At 32.9% G+C, this 23,419-nt stretch overlaps 1 protein-coding gene across 1 annotated transcript; it reads right to left on the bottom strand.

The window, feature by feature from the left end:
* Positions 1-272: 272 nt before the first annotated feature.
* LOC118189281 (putative monocarboxylate transporter 5) lies at positions 273-22,884 on the bottom strand. The gene is made up of 3 exons (XM_085819109.1): positions 21,762-22,884; positions 21,561-21,686; positions 273-1,401 (listed from the first exon to the last, which is right to left on the bottom strand). The coding sequence occupies exons 1-3, from the start codon at positions 22,390-22,392 to the stop codon at positions 1,388-1,390; spliced, it is 771 nt and encodes a 256-aa protein (XP_085675235.1). The 5' UTR covers positions 22,393-22,884; the 3' UTR covers positions 273-1,387.
* Positions 22,885-23,419: the final 535 nt, after the last annotated feature.

The following is a 23,419-nucleotide window of genomic DNA, read 5'->3' as shown; positions in this document are numbered from 1 at the left end:
GAGCTTTTTGGGGAGCGATATGCGCATGCAGGCTGGTGGTGTGTGTATTTGATTCTCTTCAAAAGTTCTCTACCCCTAACCATAGACGGATAGCCATCCTGTATTTTGCCAGAATTTAGTAAACAAAAAGACATAAATCATTCAGGACAAGATTTGACTGTTAAATTTATTTTTATTTTAGTAATATAAAATTTTTATAAAGCAAATTAAGTTCAAAATATGAAACATTGCTGCTCTTCAGCAACAGTTAGTAAAATATAAAAATAGTGCCTAGGACAAGTTATGAAATATCCAGGGATAACAATGAACTTCTAGCAAACCAGGATACAAATGTTGCAATCATCTAAACAATTTAAGAAAAACCATCCTTCCTCACAGTGTTAACAAAGTGAAAATAGATAAAATATTTATGATTTTGTGCTTAGTTTAAGGCGTTATCAAACTCGTATAGTAGCAAGCACTTGCTGTTGCTAGTATCTAAAATAAAACTGTTGCTAAATCTAAAATTTATCTGCTGTGTCACTTATCATCAACTAGATTGGTTTTTGTTACCCTACAGGTAGATGAGATGACTCAGTGTAATGCATTCTATGTCACTCATCATCAGCCAGGCTGGCAATTCTTGTATCAAGGCTTCTGTACATGTGTGCATAATAAAAATATTTAATTTTGTTTTTCTGATTCTAATTGTTTAAAATTTGAAGCTGCAGTGTAAAGGCCAAATTGAGTGCACACCAATCAGGATGATTCAATGTCTTACTATTATGCCTTTAATTAGGCAACACAGTACAACTATAGTATGTTATTGTATGGGTATAGTGAAGAAAGTGACACAGAGGTTATTGAAAACAAAAAAATTTCGATTGACAAATTAGTCGATATTCTCCGACACAGCAATTCTAGGACTTGAACGGCGGAACTTTGTAACTGAAGAAGATATTATGTCTGTTTATAGAATTAAAGAGAAAGTATTATCACATAAAACGAAGCAACTTAAACAACTTACATCAGTATTCACAGTTTGTTGATGCAGTTGAAAAATATGCATTTAGTGTCCGAGCTATCTTTTGTACAGTTTATTGTGAATCTAATCTGAATAAATCATTCAATTTGTTCTAATCAGTGGAGGAAGGGCGATAATTACTCTGGGTATTGATATACAATTGTTCTGTTCACACTCCAAATATCCAACAGAAATTAGAAAATGAAAGAATTGCTGTTCCCTAGAAGATCACTTCCAAATCCAGTTTGAAATTGTATTCTGAATAATAAAACTTGTGGTGTGACGAAGTGACACGAAGTTTCGTCTATTCGGCATGATACAGTCTTTGAAAATTCTGTACCGCCGATGGTTAAAGGTGTAGAGGATGCGGGTAATAATAAGAATTCAAAGCAATCGATCTACATTAAAAAAAAAAAAAAAAAATAGATTAGTGCATAGCTAACCTTTCAAAAACGTTGAATTATGAGCAGTTATACATAAACATTACTCAAAACCTGAATTCATAGGTTCCAATATAAAAAATAATTACTTTTTTTTTTTTTTTTCCCCCTCCCCAAAATGGCTTAAACGTTGTTGTTGAACATTGGAAAAATGAATAAAATGGGGCTACCATTCTGGGTTTCCAGTATAGATTCAGGAAAGGACTGGCGATTGAGTTGCAATTGTACAGAATCATCAAGTTTTATCATTTCAGCTCTGCATAATAAGGAAAGTGTTGCATTTCTCATATGTGATTGTGGTCAAAACTGTTGACTGCTTCAGGCATGAAGGCCTTATTTATAAGCCTATCAAGCTGACTATTGAAAGCAAGACAATTTCATCCTTTTTAAAAAATAGGTTCTTTCGACTCAAGCAAGTCAGCTGCTTTCTTCTATGAAGTCCCCAGGTTTTGCTCCTTTGTTTAGGCCTACCTGGCCTACCGAGTGTTGATCATCAAGTACAATTTCTCATGGAAATATTTTGTCAATAATGCAAATGCAAAGCTCGTGCAATTATTATCGAATGGCAATTCACAACTTTACCTAGCGTGCGAATGGTATCTATACCACACCTGTAATTCACCCGATTATCATATATACCTTCGAAGCTGGACTTCCATTTCTGACATAGAACTGCATCCTCTATAAATACTGAAAAATAAAATTCTGATCACTGGTGCATCTTAGTATATATGGAATTCTGCAAAATTGTAATAAGCTGAATTAAAAGCTGACTCTTGATTGTGAAATTATTGTATTGCAAAGAAATTAAGCTTCTTTTAGATGTCTTTTGCCACAGCGGAGTTTAAGGATTAGTTAGTGTTTAAAATTATTTATAATGGGTCAGTATTCCCCTTGCAGTAAGTTTCCGAGCTCTAATTTAGCCTACGCACTCATTGTGGATTATAATACTTGTGCTAAAGTTATTTGTTTCTCAAAATTCGATTTGGATTTTTTTAAAGATTTAATGTTGAAACGATTTTTAGCTCATGTCTTCGTTTAACGAGTTTACAAAATATTTCAGAATATTACTATTTGCACCATCGGATAGAGCAGAGGTGTCTAAACTTTCTGGCCTTAAAGCCATACTGATTACTCGAGTAAGCTCCAAGAGCCAAAACCATTTTAATTTTGTGGACATCTGGTGGTCAAAAGTGGAAATAAGTAGTATCCTCTATACCTAACTGCTAACAGATGGCGCTAGTAGTTCTTTCGAAAGCGCAGTATAACAATTGAACATTCTAGGGAAGGCGAAAGAAGCGAAACTGTCCGTTGTGAAATAAAGTAGTGCATAATCCCGTTTAAAAAACATCTTCGAACCTCCCAACGCCCATACCTAACATAATTTTGATTTGACTTGTTTTTATGTGTGATTTACTAATATGGGAAAGAAGCGAAAAATAGACAGTGAATGCAGACCATTAAAAGATCAATGGAACTTCCCGTATTTCGTGATTCAGTCCAGTAATAACTTTCCATGTTTGATATGCAGTGAAACCATAACGTTCTTATCGTGCCAGCTTTCGTGTAGCTTTTGAAATCGCAAAACGTGGAAAACAATTCTCCGATGGAGAAATGGTCAAAGAAGGCGTAATTGCAGTAGCCGAAGAAATCTGCTCTGAAAAGGTAAATTTATTCAAGTGTCTGTTTGTCAGCAAACACCATGGCTCGGAGGGTTAGAAGGAGCATCCGAGCGATTTAATTCATAAAGAACCATCACCCTACATCATCATAGCGCGTATTTCAGGTCACGAATTGACTCTACAAGGTAAGAATCTGAGGAAGATCCGACCCTCCTGGTCGTTTCGACCTTTTGATCATTGTGGATCTTCTCTATTGTGCCACAAACGATGGCCATACAGGATTTTCAATGTGAGTCAGACGGTTCTAATGGTCAAAGGGCCATGCTCACTCTAGACTACAAACGAGGGCAGCCAGTGAAAAATTATGCCCCTCAAACAACACACCAGCAACCGAGAAAAAAGACCATCGGCTCAAGCAAACTGTGTTCGCAAATAAGGTTCCCGCGCTTGTGGCGCTACCTTGGGATATCATTGTGCCGATTTTCTAATTTTTAGAGTTCCGAATTCTTGAGTAAGTGGCATAAACGTAGTAAAAGAATTAGCAATTAAAAGCAATTATATGAATATAGAAGGTAAGTCCATGGGCGAATGAGCGATGTAGCCGATCTGCCAAGACCGGTGAAGAGATAGTACAAATGCAATAGGTGAGGCAGTGCAGAATTAAAAAGAAATGCCAGTATGCAAGATAGACTAACTTAGATGGTTACAATAATTTTACATAATTACAGCAAAAAGATGTACACAGCAAAAAACAAATAGACAATATAATGAATGACAAGTGAAAAGGTGCACAAGTAGGTGTAAATATATACATGAGGAAAAGTATTGGGTGCAGTATAAATATTTGCAGGAATAAGATTTGCATATCATAGGTGTATATATATATATATATATATATATATACATACAATGTAAAGTAAAGTAGAAAGAACAAACGATAAAAGACCTATATGGTCAAAAATTTTGCGCATTGTGCTGCAAAATTAAGGAAATTAAAATATAAATTTTAGTACGCACGCTAAAAAGCTGCTTAAATACTGTGGTTCTTGAAAACTTTAACATAAGCAAAATTAGTTGCAATTAAATGTGTTAAAAGAGAAAAATACAACATTTGATTATTTACAAGTAAAAATCAACAATAATAGTAAGCTATATGCTAAACTAATTAAGTATATTTAAAACATAGTAAAAGTACTAACTAATTAATCGAGTTAAAAATAAAATTAAGAAGGGGTAAATGGTCGATTAGCCCAATTCGAATTTCACTATGGCACGTCAGGGGAAATATTTTTTAATGAACTTAGAATTAAGCCAACTCCATCACGTGTTTCGCCGAAACAGGCAATTGAAACTGTACGCGACACATTTTTCAATGAATTTAATAAACTAAATTTAAAATTAAATTTAGTCTCAATTCTCTGTTCCAATTTCCCGACGCGTCCGCTTAAATTAACACATTAAGGTAATAAATAAATAATTAAGTAATAAAGATAATAAATAAATAATGGAAAGGAAATGACGATGTACAGAAAAAAAAAAAAATAAATAAATAGCGATATGCTATTAGTCAAAATATACAAGATCTTATGGGTGGATCTGCAAACTTAAAGAGTTAATACTTTGTAAAAGTACCGAAAATTATTTTTAGTTCAAAACGGAAAAGATAATAAAATAGACGAATTGAAGCAAGGGTCTTGCCAAGACCTAGAAAAAAATTTTTAGAGAAAAAATATTATTAAAAACAGACCTGTATCATTGCCGTCTTCTTTGAACTGAGGAATTAGTATAATATAAGTAATAGAAATTATAACAGACATTAGTAGGGTCTAGAACAGCGGCCGTCAACCCTTAGAACTTCACGAACCACTACATATATAATTTTATATTTGGCAGACCATTAATATGAATTAAAAAAACTTGTATCAGACTTTAAAAACAACATATTAATACGCAAAAACGATATTCAACTTTCCAATACATGTAATTCTAATTTTCATTTGTTAATATATATAATTTTCGAAACATTTGGTGTTCAGCAGCATGTCTTTATAGAAATTCAGACTACGCTCCTATTATGAGTAACAATTAAAACACTATTAACATCTCACTGATACACATGTTCACAGTGAAAAATTATATGAAAAGTACAAAAATCTTACCTTCTTGTACAGAAAGCTTCACATTTCCATATCACTGAAAAGGAACTTCACGAAAAGCAAGAAAAAAAAGGCAAACACAAAGCAATATCACTAAATTGAAAGTGTTATGCTGCCAAATTTTAATTATTGTAAACATAATAATCATCGCTTACTCAGCAATAGGCGCCATCGATCAACAGTTAGACAAAACAAAAACGGAAACTTCCAGTGCTGCAATTATAAACAAGAAAGATGGTTCTCATAAATAACCATCAAGTTGCCTATTGATACGGAGAAAAACTGTGTTATTAACGACTACAATAGCATCTGTTTGTAATTATAAAGAAAACAGAATGCCAGTTCGCGCTATTATTGATAACAGCAGCATATCCATTGATGCTAACTCTCACTTTCACATGTCGCTAGATACACCTGCAAAAGTAGCTAAATTCAGAAGGAATTTCGCTAAAAGTAGTAGTTAAAATTAAAAAAAAAAAAAAAAAAAAAGTATATTCCATAATAAGCTTTGTTACTTGTCATTTTTAAAACTGAATCTTCATAAAAATATAAATAATGTCCCAATTTTTCTGCGGACCATCAAAAAGTTTTTACGGACATCAAAAAGTTTTCACGGACCACCAGTTGCGACCGCTGGTGTCAAGACATCGCAGAAAATATATCATCTTAACTGTATGACAAAAATTGACATTTTGAGTCGTTTTCTCTGGCCTTGGATGAATCAACGGATTGTCAGATACTGCTCAGGTGTTGATTCTTATTCGAGTAAATAAAAGCTATGAAGTGTATATGAAGAACTTCTTGATATTGATAGAATTCATTCACGGCACGACTGCTGAAGAAGATATTTTTAAGGGAGTTGAAAATGCCATTACCAAAATGAACTTTTGTAGTGGCCCAAGTATTGCATGACAAATAATTATTTTTGATTTCATATATTTGTTCATGTGTTTAATTATTTTATAAAATTAACTTTAATATTCTGTTAATATTCATATTTATATTTCTTTTATACTGAATGGCAACAAGTAGTTCGTATTTACATTTAAATTTCTTTATTCTGAATGGCAAGTAGTTCTGATTCATGATTGCTTGGTTTTGGTTTCAAAACGTTGCTATTCTAGTAGCGTCGCATTTCGATAGCTGGAAAATAAAAGTCAATAAACTTAGCTATGTGTTCACAATTCATGCTGTTCCTAATCATAAATTAATTTTAAACATAAGTAGCCAAGGCCAAACCTTCGCTGGAAAAACTTGTAATCTATTACAACTGATGGAGGTAGAAACATGTGTGGTAAAATTTAAAGGTGTGGTTGCTTTTGTGTCAAAGGCAGTAGAAAATGATGTTGGTTCAAAACTATTAGTCTTAGACTGTATCATTCATCAAGTCATACATGTATTCATTAGTCCTTGGGCGGGAAATATTTGGATATGTCTGAAGTTCTAAAACCAGTCATATCACTGGGCTGAATCGCCGACCATTCCGCGAGTTTATTGAAGAGAGAGCAGAAAATGATTTACCACATTATACTGCCGTACGCTGGCTTAGTTGCGGAAAAATCCTTCAGCGCTTTTTACTTCCTTGCACGAAGTAAAAGATGTATTGTAATCACGAAAAATTACAGGTATCATATTTCAACGAAAATATCCATTTTTAACTGCTGTTAAATGCAATTTAACGATGTTTTTGTGACATCTGTACGTACGGACAGAATAAAAAACTCTTTTTCCCTAAACGAATTATAAAACATTTAAAATGGATTCAGAAGAAATTTTTTCGTGGCATCTGTACGTACGTACGGACGTATGTATGTATCTCGCATAACTCAAAAACGAGTAGCCTCAGAACGTTGAAATTTTGTATATAGGACTGTTATAACATGTAGTTGTGCACCTCCCTTTTTGGTTACAATCGGCCGCACCAAACCTATATAAATATATACATATATTTACGCACACTATTACTCGACTCTGTAAGCTCAATTTTTTTCCCCTCATAAGTTGGTAAATTACGCATTTTTTGCTTTAAAAATGATTGGTGTGGTGTATTTAATTACGGCAAAGCACACTAGGGCTATCTGCCTAAGAGGAGGAATGCCTTCGTGGAGGACTTTCTAAGGGAAACTGACTCGTATACACTTAAAAATGATTGAATTATGTTGTTCTTATCCTCCGATTAAGGTTTTTATGCCTTTAATTAATCTGCGTGCAATAGCTGCAGAATTATCAACAATTTAAAAGTAATTTTAAAGTTGTTTAAGTGCGGCTAAATTTTTCTTACAATAGCAGCCATATTTTTTTACATTTGAGCTGAATAGTGAATTGAGTCTTTCTGCACCTTCAGTATCTTTTTGTCGAGTGGGACGAAAAGGAAACTTTTAGTTTTGTGCATCGAAAAATCTGCCTGCTGGCCGAGTTGCTTGTTTTTACTCAGAAACTCTAATTTTAATTGTAAAAATTGTTTTTAAATTGTTTTAGCTATATTGTGTTTTATGTTTTTCTATATCTTTCAAATTTTAATGAAGATATTTTATGTAATTTTGCCTTGTCGCTATGTGAGAACTGAATTGATTGAATGAGAAATGTGTCTCTAATGAAATTTGAGGAATAAGTGTTTCGTAGTAGGAGCAAATATTGTCGCCAGTCGGATAGAGGAGAATGTTTACGAGTAGGGCAGGCGCATTAGGTAATCGGTGATGAATCGTTTGTGAAAACTGTTTCTTTTTTATTTGTCTAATTTCTTTTATATATCGTTTTATATTTATTATAGGAGATGAAACGCTGTTAAGTGAATCTAGCGCAAGTGTCGCTACGGTAAACAAATATAGTGAATTTTAAAGAGTTCATTTATTCTATAGTGATTTATGCGCTATCGACGAAGTAGATTTAGTTCAATTCAGTAAGTTTAAATGAAATGCAGGGAAAAAATGCGTATAATTTAGTATTTCGTGCAAGTAAGTCATGTGTGTGCACATTAGATTTTTTTGAACTTCGAGCAGTGATCGAAATTTTTTGAATGAAAAACATCGCCCTCTTACCGAATTACGAAACAGCGAATGGCTGTTAACGTTTTATGTCGATCTGACAAAACATGTGAAAAAACTCAATTTGGGACTGCAAGTAGAAAACCAGCTTCTCCCTGATTTTTATACACTAATATCAAATCGTTTCAGCAGAAAATAATACTGTTTTAATCACAATTACGTAAAAAGTGTTTCACACGTTTTAAAACGTGAAATATCCAGACACTCTACTGAGGCTGAATTTCCCGTCCATTTTGCAATCAAAGTTTTGCTTTGAAGATTTCTCAGACTTTGATGTCATTGCTAATGAAATTAAAATTTCCCCATTTGATACAGACATTAAAACCCTAGCCAAGGAACTTCAAATGGAAATTACTGATTTACAGTGCAATGATATATTAAAGAGCAAATATCAAAACTCATCGTTGTTGGAATTTTATAAGAATCTTCCACTGGTAGAATTTGATAATTTGCATAAATTTGCTCATTTTTTGTTTTTGGTACAACTTACTCGGTTGAGAAAACATTCTCCAAAATTAAGTACATAAATAATGTTTACAGATCTAAGTTAACCGATGAGTATCTTAAATCTCTTTTAATAATTGGTACAAGTAAAATTGGTCCACAACTACAAACTATTGTCATCGGAAAGTCACAGTTACATAAATTTCATTAGTATTTTTTTACAAGTGGACACTTGTCATTAAACTTAACCTAGCAAGTAAATAAAACCGAATTATTATCATTCTGTGTTTTTTATCAAACTTATCACAGCAACAATAAGCCGTTAACTGTTGTGAGGCGGATTTGGTTTGCGGGACGTAGTTTGGAGACCCCCGGGATAGAGCTTTAAAAGAGCATTTAAATAAAGTTTTATATGAAATTCTAAGCATATTTTCTGTTCTTTTGCGAATTTCCGAAAATCGTTGAGTAGTTTCGACCATTTCACGTACCGTCAAATAACTTAATGGTCATTCATTGTTGAAAAATGATATTTCAATTCAATAACTTGATTAATGTCATGTAATATACATAACAACAAATTTCTGAAAAGTATTGATGTAGGAACACTGCGACGTAGAAACGTAGATCCATATTGAAGAAGAAGAATACTGAAATGCCGATCCACAATGAATAACAAATCTGGCAGTTTTAATTCTATTTTTTTATTTATTGAGTTGGAAAGATTCCAGTTCTCAGAGTTTAGGTTCCCAACTACTACATCATAAGCGTTACGCAAGCTTCGTGGCAGACAGACAGATAGACAAAGTAGACAGATGTCTTGTTTTGCACCCGCTAAGTCTTTCTGCACCGATGGGCGAAAAATCAAGCATAGGTGTGAAGGAAAGGTATATAGAAAGAGGGGTAATTTCGTATTTGAGGAGAGTAAAAAGGAACTTCGTACATTTTGTACGAGTTCAAAAGGCCAGAAAGAAAAGATGGAAAAAAATAAATTTTAAAATAAATGGCCCAAAAATAATAGAGGGGGGGGGGGGAAAGGGCTTATAGAAAGAAAAGGAAAAGAAGTAGATAATATCCTAAAATACGATTGTGTCCATGAGTGTAGTTAAAAGGAGTTCATTTGCAAAAATTAGTGTCTTTAAGAAGCAAACTTTAGCTAAGTTAAAAATAAATAAATAAATAAATGAATTCCTACATGGTAATGTGTATGCCCTTATCTTGAGACCTAACTAGAAAAGACATATATCATCAAAGAGATGTACATAATATTTTAACCAAAGTAACATTAAATATTACCGTTCCCAAAAAATTCATGTATATTTCAGAAAAATAATAATTGACAAAATCGTAAATCCATACACAGTGTGAGAGCATTTCAGAAAAAATAAATTATACAGTTTATTTTTCTTAAATATTAGTTAAATATAAAATTAATTTATTATAGAACAAGTTTAACAAATTCTGTCACACTGTATTTATATTTGCTTATAATTCTAAGTTTGAGACCTGAAAAAAAAAAAAAAAAAAAAAGTCGGGGATCTTAGTTACAAAAATCACAATCTATACTCATCGATGGTCAAGAGATCCCCATTTTTCCCTCTTAAGAAATCATTACCTCCATGTAAGAAATTCTTAAGCACGAAAAGGGGGGCCTCCGAAGAGTGTGAATGGCTGATAAGAACGGACTACTGATAAGGAATGTGGCGTCTCTACGGAATAGTTACGAAGAAAAGAACCACATGACTTGCTACTATTACTAACTATTGTATAATGTTAGAATCTTATGAAAATAATAAATAAAGAAATTTAATGGCACTTTAGTGATAGAGAATAAGATATTGTATAGAGAACAGAATGTTACTTATCTGAATATTCCGTGTCAGGGTTTCTTTTGGATTTCTCGTGTTGATAGTGAACAGAAAAAAAGAAATTTGAAGTTTCGAAGAAGCGAAGTTTCCTTTTTCAATTTGATGAATGATACATTGCATAGAAAAGGTGCATTAAACTTTTTTAGAGAGTTGAAAACATTTAATGAAACACTTATTTAAAAATTCCGGAGCTATGTTTAGACACTGCCTCCAGCTTTCGTGATCGCAGCTGCCCTCACGTTCGTGGCATATATTAATCTAGAAATGACGCAGCAGGGTGGTTATAATTAAATTTACCCTATTTAAAGTTACGTAGAGCCCGTTCTGGTTGACCTATTTCGTTTGGTATATGTTATATTGCATGCAATCCTTCTCAACGAGGCATTTATATTTTAGTCTTGCACTGCACATATTTTGTAAGCCAAACTAACATTCTGAAGAAATTGAATACTTTCTAGTATTTAAGTAAATACGAAATGAGAATAAGAGCTTACTGGTCTTTTAGATATTTAAAAAAATGCGTGATGATTTGTGATAAAGATATTTGGAATTACTTAATGTGAAATTACTTATGTCAGATAAAGAATAATGATTCCCGAATTGTCAGTGTGTTTTTGGTTAAGAGTCGATTTCATAATATGCATTCATTCGTTTTTTACTTTGTGTATTGATTAGTTATTATATGTATATGCACGGAATAGTTATTCTGATATATAAAAATCATTGTTCAAGATATTCAGCATTAGCTGAGGAAAATGGGTAATCTAAGTAAATTCTCCATTCTGCAATGGGTGTCCGCTGATGTTAGCATTATCGAACATGAAATCGCAGACAGATTTGCAAAAGAGGCAAGAGATCTCATAGATGGTAATAATAATCAAATTACTTTTGATGATTCAAATGCCATCTCAAGGTATTGACTTTGAAGAAATTCTATCAAAATGACTGCCAGATTTTTTAAATTAGTGCTACTCGAGACATCATAAAAACTATAGCTCGACTTGGAACCCAGCACTTATCGCGATATGAGGATAAAAAAGATGGCACAAGATCCTACCGTCCCTGCAATAACTCTGACCAAATAGTATTGTCTTGTGATATTTTTTACTGTCTCGCAATTATTCGCAATCCTTGATTCTTCTTGGAAAATATACTTTTGATCTTCAGCGGCTGTATTCTGGAAGCACCACTGAGATAGCCGATTGCGTCTTGACTACACACGGTACTTTATGATCAATTTTGGATTCCCACGGCACGCCACCACCATCATTTACCAACTTGTTGCGAATAAATGCCAGCTGAAAAATACTACTTGATTTGCTTGACACATCTTGTCAAAACTTACATATTTCTGTAGAGAACATATTTTAATGATTTTGTTATACTAACTTTGATAATTTAATTTGTTTTATTTTGTCAAGATTTATTTTATTGTCAAAATTTATCGGTGGAATACATTACTGTTTAATTTACGCTATACGGAAATTCGGAGGTCAGTTACTTATTTTGAAATTAACTTCATTATTTGATTTATATTCTGCTACAGTATTTTGAAGTGAGATAATTTTAAGGTCTTTTTCTTTTACAGTTTCGTTACTTAACGTTTTCTGAACGGAAGGAATGAAGAAAGCCATGAGTCCGCTGAAAGCAATCCATAAATAAAAGACAAACAAACAGCCAGACAAATAAAAGCCAGAATCATACGATCCAGTGTAGTCGTGCAACCAATCTGCTGAGAAAAAAATGCAATATGATTTTTGTACTCAGATTCCAGTTTAATAACTGAAACAGTATTTTCTCTAAAATAAAATGAAATGTTGGATTAAATCAAAAATTTGCTTCTGTTCTCTTTTTGAATTTTTACATTCTGCGATACAAAGGCCTAAGGTGATTATAAAAACTTCGTAAATGTCACAGATACAGAAAATGGTAATATCTGTGTTAATGACTTTCAAATATTGCACGAATATTTAAAATTTATGTATTACAAAAGTAAATGTAGCTTAATTTGTGTGTTTACACTAAAACAACTTATATGAATCTACCTCTTCAGGAAGTTGCAGAACTCGGATCTTACATATAAAATAAGAAACGAATAATTTTAAAATATATGGTAATATAAAACGATATGTTAAAAAATTGCTCTGATATTATTCGATCATAAATTAATATCCTTTGAAGACTTTTACATGCACTGAATGAAAGAAAAAAACTTTATTCAAGATAAGCTGTACGCATTTTTAATGGATGGTCTACGGATGAGGCTCGAAGCAAATATTTCTCGCAAATGGTACCGATTTCTTTTTTACTGGGACAGAATGTTTTTAATCTTTCGTATTCTGCAAACTGTAACGCCCAATTTCAAACTCTAAAAACGAATAAATTAATTAATTTGCAACATGAAATCTCATATTACAGTCTAACACCCCCGAAGAATTTAGCATTGAAATTTGAAGTAAAATTTAAAAATATGAATCATAACAACAAGATAAATGTGAAAAATTGACCAGTTCGGGAGAAACGACGTTCGGTGTAGTCGGTGTCACTGACAAAAGACTTGAGATCTGACGGATGGCAAGTTCCACAGCAGTTCTTTTAATAATAGCTGTAGGACCATACAACGTTCTTCAGTTCATTTAAAAAACAATTTATTACTTTCTTTGATACTGGATTTCTAACTTGACAAATTTTAATTTTCAATAAATTACGTTAAAAAATTTGACTTCTCCAATTAGAAATTAACTTGCCAAGTTAGAATCATAAATCGCTGGATTGCGAAATTTTAAGTTTGGAAAAGACAAGCAGTTTCTGAAAAATCAAGGCAGATGTTTTTTGAATCTGGATAGAAAACATAGAATTTAGGAATGCAAGCAAAAAGTAATACGTAGCTTTTGTAATAACAAATATTCGGAAGCGATTTGTCATTTATTTCATCAGAAAAATAAAGAATGATAAAATTGAAAACAAAATATGGGATTCGAATTATATTTCCGCAGTTTCGTCATATAATCCCGATTAAAATAGATCTAGTAAAAATTTATAACAAACTGCTTCTGCTTCGATTCGGAATAATGGCAAATGTAAGAATTCTTTTTGATAATGGTCGTGAAAAAGACATATCTAGTAAAAGGAATCTTTCGATTATTAGAAAAGAATCACTTTCTGCCTATTCATTTCGAGATAAACTGCGCTAGAAGAGACATTCAATTTCGTTAAAGCAAAACAAAAAAATATCAGAGATCTCAGTCTTTAAAGATCTTGAACAGAAAGTATCCCCAATACTATCATTGCCCCAAGATTTAAATTTTGCTACAGATAACAAAGTTTTGAAAAATTTACAACTAGCTAACTTTGCAAACAAAATGGCAAAGTTGATATTCTCATAGGAGTAAATATTCATTATTCGATAATTACAAGAAAAATTGAAAGAATTTCAAAAATTGTAGTAGCCAAGGAAACATTACTTGGGTAGTGTTTTCAGGGTCAAGTAAATAATAATTTTAAACAACGAAAGTAATAGTAAATGTAAACTTAATATCCGTTTAATTACAAAAGATTTGGAAGTCAGAAAACTTAGGTTTAGAAAGAGATATTCAAAACGAAAAAGCGGTTGATCTAGAATTTATGAAATATTTCGGATCTGATATCAACTCTGAAAATTATAGACAGCAAGTAAGACTGCCTTGGAAACCAAATTCAAAGTATCTAATGGAAGTCAATAAGGATGTTGTACTTGAAATATTTAAGAAATTGAATACCAGCTTTAGAATTGACAACACTTTGTTCGATATGAAGAGATTTTAAACGATTACGAGATAAAACATACTATTGAACCAGTTAAGGAAGACAATCGAAATCGTAAAATCCTAAGTGGTTCTACTTGATCTGGTGAAAGTTAAATTTAATTTTAGAGGTTTAATGCATCAGGGGTTTAGTCCCAAACCCCTAATAGACGTGAAGCAAATTATTGTTATGTCTCAAAAGTTACTTCAGAATAAGGGAAAGGTTTAAATAAACTTTTTATTAAACTTACAATATGAATGCATGTTCTTGTGCTAACAATATCAACACAGCTCGTGGTGATGCAACTGAAGTATCAGTCAAATTCAAGTTAAAACGTTGATTAGTAGTCAAAGACTACACAATTTAAATCTAACTCTAAGCTGGCTCAGTAACTCTACTGGAGTATCATATTCAAATGTCGGTAGCAGTATAACGCAAAACCGAATCATTACAAATTATCATCCACTAGGATCCCCGAAAGATTTAAAACTTTCATCAAAGATAAACTTCATGAAATTGAGAGATTAACTGAAAACAGTAATTAGCATTATCGCCCTGGGAAAGGCAACCCAAAGATCTCATAACACGAGAAACTACTGTTAGGTTTTTAAGAAATTGCCAACTTTGGTGGCATGCACCACCCTGGCTTTTCCAGTCTCCAGAATTTTGGCCCTCTGGTAATGTAGGCACTACTGAAGAAGAAAATTTGGAATACACAAAGAAGTTTCTAATGCCCCAAAATATAAATGTATCATACAAGAAAAAATAGAATTATTTGATATTTCCAAGTACAACAATCTTATGAAAATATTAAAAGTAACCGCTTAGATCTTCACTTTGAAAAATACGAAACCTACAAACTTAACAGGTATTCTCTCATCTGAAGAACTTAAATATGCAGTAGAATTTTAGATCCGAAGAATTCAAAGAGTAGCCTATAATTAAAAAATTTCTGTATCAGAGACTGATAAAATCATTTCGAGGAAATAATCCATATTTTCCTTTTCCCCTTTTTTAGACGACAAAAGAATCTTGTGGCTTAGAGAAAGATTATAATTTTCTGATTTCACCACCGAAGAATCCCCTTGCTTGGAATTTCAGAATTTACAGAGCTGATTTTTAACAGCGGACATAATAAGCTGATGCATTGTGAAGTTACAGCCACTTTGACCAGCCTTCAGATTGAGTACTCGATACCGAAATGCCGACAGCTTGAGAAGAAAATTCTTAGAATCTGTCCTATTTGTAAAACGTATACAGCAATCTTCTCAACAGATGACCGCACAGCTACCAAAAGACAGAATAGCTGAAATTCCATCATTTCTTGTCTTTGGAATTGACTTTACCGATTCGATTTCGGTTTGCAGAGGTAACACGCTCAGTAGAAAGCTTAGCTTTTACTAGGGACTTGTATTGCGGGTTCGAGCCTTGCTTTTTCCTTCCTTTGATTGATGGTACAAATACACATTTTTTTTTTTTTTTTTTTTTTTGTTTTGTTTTTTTGTACCGCGATGTTTTTGGGAGGAGGGGGACATAAGAAGCTTGCATTTATTTTTCATTTCATTTCATTCATCATTGATATAAACCTAATTTCCGCTCGGCATTGTGTGGATTATCCTTCTTTTGACATTCTGCTGACACGAGACTAGCAAAAGCGATACTGGTATTAGTATAAAGTTGCTGTTTCATCTAATTAAAAAAAAATTAGTGAGTTCTGAATTAAAAACGAGTGGTGACGAGTAAACCACTTATTTAAAAAAAATTAAGAAAAGTGTTATTTATACAGAAAAGAAGCTCGCTAGTATGTAGCTGATTTTATAAAATTCTATGCATTTTAATGTCTTAGTGTTGTTTTTCTTAACATGCACGACCACTTTTCGACAGGTTTAATCTTGATGATAATTTGGCTCTACTCTTATATGCGCCCTAAGATCACCAAATGTGGCGATATGTGTTCTGCGCTGGTCTTTGGAGTGACGATGCTGTTTGTATGGCAACCCTTTTGACGCTGAAACTTAGAGACATGGTAGCAAGATTTCAGTCGCGCATTTTAGAGTGTGTGGAAAGTAAATTTAGTATTAAAAGGTACGATGTTGGAGTTGTTAACGAGTCTTTTGTTCACGGGTGTGTTTATGCGGATAGAAGTGCGTTTTTTGGAATTTCTGTGAGAGTCAGGACTTCTAAAACAGAGTTTGGCGTGTCCGAACTGCGGAGCTGATATGAGATGTCGGACGAAGAATGGTGTTTCTGATAGACTTGTGTGGGTTTGCAGTCAAATGGTTGCTGCTAAAGTATGTGTCTGTCAGCGGAGTTTAAGATTCGGATTGTGGTTTTTCGTGTAATAAGTTAACTTTGGAGGAAGTTTTTATTGTTACTTTCGAAATTTTGAATCGCAGAAAGACATGTGATATAGCAAATCGTGGCACTTTTGTTCAGAGACGTAATATGACTGGCGAACTTTTATTCAGGAATGTATTATGATAAGTGCATTTTATTTTGTAGAATGTTATGTTCATTGTTTTTTTACTATGAATTTCTGTTGTTATTTGAATTGTTTGTAATTTATGTTTGTTGATATAATTTATATTTGATAATTTTATTTTGTTGATTTGTGCGCAATGCCTAGATTGTGCAATTCGCAGATTTTTTAAAATTTAAACAGAATGCTGTGTACATGGTATTCTTTGAAATTTATTGCTGTTATGTTAATTTATTGAAGCGATTTGTGCGTAGTTCGTAGATTCCTTCGCTGCCTAAAATGTGCAATTCGTAGATGTTTTTTGAAGTTAAAACATATCGCTGTGTACTTAGTATTCTTTGAAATTTATTGTTGTTATGTTAATTTATTAAAACGAGGTGTGCGTACTTCGTAAATTCTTTCGCTGCCTAGACTGTGCAATTCGTAGATGTTTTTTAAGTTAGAACATATCGCTGTATACATGGATTCTTGTCAAATATTTTTGGTTAGAAACTTTACGTTTTTGCTATCTAAATTTTTTTGTTTTTGTTTCGGATTTTTAGCTTAAATTGTGTGTTCAAAACGTGGTTTTTGCATGTGCGAAAACCGCGTTTTTGGAGACATATTAGGCTTAAAGTTCGAAATGTAGATAAAAATTTAGATAGTAATATGGCACCGTGGAGTTTCTCGCCAAAAATGTTTGGCGAGAAATTTGGCGACCTGAGGGCGCATATAAGAGTAGTTCCGATAATTTTTCATTTATTTAAAGAACTTTTGCATGAGCATTAGCAAATTTGCTAATTGTGGAATTCAATTTTTAATTCAGAAAAAGAAGTATTATATAAAATGCAGTTATTTCAATGAGCTTTAGATAAAAGTGACCTTATAACATAAACCTTTTGATAGTGGCTGTTCATTAATATATGAATGACTAATTGAAGTAATTACTGTTACATTTAAGGTAAAAAATATGTACATAAGGTAGAAACTAAAATATTTTTTTTAAAAAATTGCTGTTGTTTATTAACTTAAAAATAACTGCTTTTTTTAAGTGCGATATTTAATTTAGTAATGCTGTAAATCCTACATATATTTAAACAAATTAAACTTTTTATTGCATTATTAAAACCAATTAAGGGAAGTTTATTTAAGGAAGCATTTAAAGGAAGTTCATACATCATGCAAAAACATTTATCGTATTCTACCTCATGAAAAATTTACTCTCCAAAATAGAATCATGCAATTAGGATTTTTTAATTATCATTTAACAAAATTCATAAATAAATTAAATTAGATATATACAGCGTTTGATATATATATATAATGATCCTTTTCTGGGATATCCTTTTCCTATCGTACAAACAATTCTTTTCTGCGATATTCTGACAAAAATTAGTGTTCTGCTTTTGAATAAATAGTTCTATGAGCGCTAGAAATTCATCGAATCGATGAGGTGTCATGCGAAAGTAATTAAAAGAAATTTCCTTTCGTTCAAGCGTATTTCTTCAATTAAATTATTTGCATCTCCTTGCTCACATATTAATATAAACTACTGCATTCTACTTCTTTTACACAAAGCAAGAAGTAAAATAAGTTTTAATCGAGCAGAAATTAAAACCATTTCAATTAAAAAATGTAATTGTAAAAAGTCAAAATATCATACAAAAATTTCACGCTTTTCCCCAAGTTTCCGATATGAAGCGCCATCTAGTGCGAGCATATGACAAGCGTTTTTTTTCCGCGTTAGATCGGCAACCGGAACTGACAAATCGCATGTAGATTTCACCTGTGTCGTTACCATAGCCAGTGGCGTAGCCAGGATTCCAGCGCTCGGGGGCAACTGAAGAATTTGCGCCCCTTTTCTGTGTGCCATAAACGGAAAACATTTCATTAAAAAATTTCGTATCATCAATTTGGCGCCGCCTGGATGCTGCGCCCGGGGACAGGTGTCCCCCCTTGCCCCACCCTAGCTACGCCACTGACCATAGCCCTTCATTTAGAGTGGTCACCAATACAGAAAAGAAGAACAGAAAAACAGAAAAGTTTTTGATGGCTTTTAGACGATTCGTGTCAAGACGAGGGCATTTGTCGCATTATCTATTCAGACAATGCAGAAGCTTTCTTCAAAAGATAAACAGACAATCTGAATATTTTTCGAAAATATTGAAGGATTCTTAGTTTTAAGATTTCATTGCATACAAAAAGATAAGCTAGACATCCGTTGCAGAGCGTTCGGCATGGTAGGCAAGGTTTAACGAAGTTTAGTATAAAGTCTGTGAAAGATTTTTGAAGAAAAATACTTGGAAAAAACCTACTAAATTTTGAAGAGTCCCCTATTATTTTGACAGAGATTGAATACGCAATAAATCAAAGATCTTTAACTTATACTTACAAAGACTTAAAGGAAGAGAGCCTCTCACGCCAGCACATTTTTCTTAACTTTGGACTAAAAAATCATAATTATCCACTTCATTTTATTGAGCTGATTGGCAGGAATTTGAGTGGAAGTAATTTGATGAAAAGACAAGTGTACCAAATCAAACTTCTGAGACATCTCTAGAAAAGCTGGAAGAAACACAATCTGCTTGATTTACGAAAAGTAATCCATTTGTATCCACCATTCAAACACTCCCATCTCTAGAAAAGAATTCAAAACTGGAAATATAGTTCTCTTAGAGTGGTCTACGAAATCCAAATTCATGTGTGAGCTTCGTGTGATAGTAGAGTATATAGAGGACGAAATCAAATCTTCGTTCGTGTTTAATTAAAATGTCTAAACCACAGTTAAAGAGACTCGTACGGCTCTGACATCCATTAGAAGTTGGAACCGAACTTTAGAACTTTAAATTTTGTTCCAGCATTTAATCAGAAATTTTTGAACTTATTGATTGTTTAGTAATTACTTAGTTTAACTGATTAATTTGTCTTGATTTTGTATTTTAGCAGACATGTGAGAAGAATTTTTTAAAAAAAATTTGTAACAGGAAATAATTGTGCGTATTTCCATTTATTATCCCAAAGAGGAGTAGCCAAGAAAGGCTATTAGTCTCAAAATTAGGCATTTTGTGGCGTTTTGCTATAAACGGCGAATCACTTTTTAAATTATTGCCGCCAAATATTACCACTCTGTATTATGTTTAAGGAAATTAAATAATGAAGAATTGTGCATGAATGTATGTATGTTTCTCGCATTGTAAAACAAAACAAAAAAAAAAAAAAAAAAGACAGTACCTAGAGCCATGAAATTTTGAATAACGTAATCCTCCACCCGAACATGGGCGCCCGAATTTTGAATTTGTCTTATTATTTATTTCATATTTTGTAAAAAATTAAAGAATTTTTTATTAACAACTCAACAATTTCAAAGTAGGCAATGGCAACACTGTACCAAAAAAAAAATTTTTTTTATCTCCAGCGTGCGAGATTATCTATAATAAATTCTAAAGATATGGTGTTTTTTAATATTCTGTGATATTGCTGTTGAACTGAATTTTATTTGGTTTAAATGAACATGATATTTAATAAATAAAGGTAACACACGAAACGTTAAAAAAACGCCTCTTTGGGCATAATATAAAAATCTGAAAACTTTTTTTTTTTTTTTTTTTTTAAAAGATTTAATGTAAAGAAATTTGATGTCATGTATCGATCGTAGGGCCTCACCCGAAAAAAAGATGAGACAGATTTTAGACACTAAAAGGGGAATGGCGTACTAGGCCATATCCTTTGATTTATAGATATCATATACGTAGATGCATTTGATTATTAACTTGTGTATAATGTAGAAATAAATATTTTATCTTAATCAAGTTTTGAATTCAGCTATGATGTAAAAACATTTATTACATGTAAAATTTTAAATAAGAAAATTACGATTTGGAATAGAAGTTATTTCGGTTTTGATCTGCCTTTTGCTTTAGGAGACAACGCATTTTAGGAATTTACTATCCAATGGCTACGGAATATCCTCAGGCATGCAGATATGAATATAATATAAATTTATGTGTCCAAATTCTCTTTTTTGTAAATAATAAAAAAATATTAAATAATCCCCAATTAGATACGAATATCAATTGATACGTGTACATTATCTTATACTGAGCACAGTAAAAAATAAAGTAACCTAGAATTGTTACGACTCTGATATTAGTGTGAAATATCCTAGCTGAAACAGAGTTGTGTGAATGCTCAATACTGAAGAAATGTATAGCTATTATTCGCTGAGCTCTTGAGCATAAGTAACAATTCAGGAGAAGGGTTAAATTACCCTTTTATTCCAACTCAAAATATATTTAAAAATGGCCCTTCCTGGGCGTACAAGAAACCTCTACTTTGGCTTTAACTCAAAATACAAAATATAAACTAAACTAATGGTAAATAAATTTAATAACCCGAAGCTTCACAGAATAAAACTCACGGAGTTGGCCATTAATTAAGAACTACAGGCGCATACTAGCAGGCACGTATTAAGTATGGCCGTAGAATAGCAAGCTTTAACTAACAGCAATAACATCGCCGAAAGGCGGAACACGCTCTCATACTGAAGTCATTCAGACTTCAACTTAAATACTGATTTCTACCTTATTTGCATAAATCGAAATACTGAAAACTCATTCTGGCAGGGAAATGCGAGTAGAAAATTAGAAGATATAGGAAAAGCTTGTTCCAAAATAAAAATAACTATTAGAAAAATAAAATAAAGCCCTACAAGTGAATCAAATAACTAATTCTAATAGCATATTTACCAACAATAGGAGGACCGATAATACACCCAGCTCCTTGGAAAAGCAACAGAAGTCCAAACACATTGTTCAACTGGTCTTTTCCTAACAAATCTATCAAAATGACTGAAGTTAAGCTTATGTAATCACCTGTAAAGGAAAAAAATATATTAATAACATTTCATTTCTATGCTAAAAGCAAAAATTTATGATGTAATTACTGACCTGCAGTTGCTCCATAAATAGCTGCATACAATGTTAGAAGGTAATAATCCTTACAGAATCCACTGAGAGCTGTAGCAAAACCGAATGCTGTCAGACAAATATTATATAGCCATAATTTGTTAATATAACTGCGATCTGATAGATATCCCAAAATAACATGGCCGAAAATATTCATTATACCTATTAAAGATATCAAGTAATTGGCTTTGGCTTCAGATATATTCTTCTGAATTATTCTGTGTTTTGTGTAAATAAAAGCGATGTCATATCCAATGTTCATGAAGAAGTTCGAAAAACCATATATAAGAATTACGACATTTCTCATAAGTCGAAAGTTCATAATTTCTTTGACAGCATTCTGCATTACTTCAACAGATGAGCAACTGAAGACCGGCTTTGGATGAACAGCTTCTGGAATATGTGTTTCCTTCACATTCTCTTTAAAAGTATAATAAGACAGAAATTTGCGAATATTGTTGTTGCAAATTGTATCTTTGTATAACAATAATTCATTTTGCATAGGTATCGAAGATCTTCGAGAAAACTTTATCCTGTGATTGAGTACAATGGCGTTCAAAGTTCTGATATGACTTTTAGAAAATGTATACTGAATGACATTTTTGGCACACATTTTGGGTATAGTATGTCTTCGCGAATTTTCTTCTGTAATCGTACAAGTATCTGGAAAATAATAAATAATTATTATTTATTAATGCAGATATTTATTTAAATATAATACTTATTTCATTTTTAAGCATAACTACTACCTCTCATTTAAAGCAAAAAGGCAAAAGGAAATTTAGACAAGACATACGAGTTGCTTTGAGTTCGAAATGTATATGTAATTAGAATCTGTCTATGTAATTAGCAGTCCCGGATCTAGCGAGGGGCAAGCCGGGGTTCCTGCCCCGGGCGGCAAATTCAAATATAACGCTGGATCGTATTTGGTATGTTGTTCGCTAAAACAGCTCTCTAATTTTAGTACAATGTTAATAGTTTTAAGGCCAAGTTTAAAAACCTCTTTTAAGAAGATTTATAATTAAATACTAGGAACCCTTTTAAAGAAACATGAGTTAAAATAAAGTTAAGTACAGCCGAAAACAACTATAAATATAGGATCAGAAAGAGGCCAATAGAGGGACTCCAGGCGTCATGATAGAATCAGACTGACCCTATCAGTAACGTCTGGAGTCCCTCTATCGTTTCCTGCCCGGGCGGGGTGTATTCAAATGAGAAACAGAACGATAGCTTTTTGAAGAAGTCGCCTGGTTTCCATAGCAACGTCTGCTGGCAGAGTCGTAGCTAGGGTTTTCAGCGCCTAGGGACAACTGAAAATTTCGCGCCCCCTACTGCTTGCCAAGGATGGAAAACATTTAATTCTAAAATGTCGTAACATCAGTTTGGCGCCCCTTGGATTCTGCGCCCGGGGACAGATGCCCCCCTTGCCCCCCTCTAGCTACGCCCCTGTCAGCGCCCAGGGACAACTGAAAATTTCGCGCCCCCTACTGCTTGCCAAGGATGGAAAACATTTAATTCTAAAATGTCGTAACATCAGTTTGGCCAACACCTCCTAGAACTAACTGAAGGCCACGGCGCGTTTCCCAGGAGGAGGTGTGACGTCAGTGTCAGTAGGGATTGTATTTCATTTAACTCTCCCC

The sequence above is a fragment of the Stegodyphus dumicola genome, chromosome 6 (assembly GCF_044657685.1).
Source record: "Stegodyphus dumicola isolate Sdum_Otavi_A_Nest chromosome 6, ASM4465768v1".
Taxonomy (NCBI): domain Eukaryota; kingdom Metazoa; phylum Arthropoda; class Arachnida; order Araneae; family Eresidae; genus Stegodyphus; species Stegodyphus dumicola.
The sequence above is the reverse complement of the archived record's forward strand: the minus strand, read 5'-3'. Positions and strand labels throughout refer to the sequence as shown.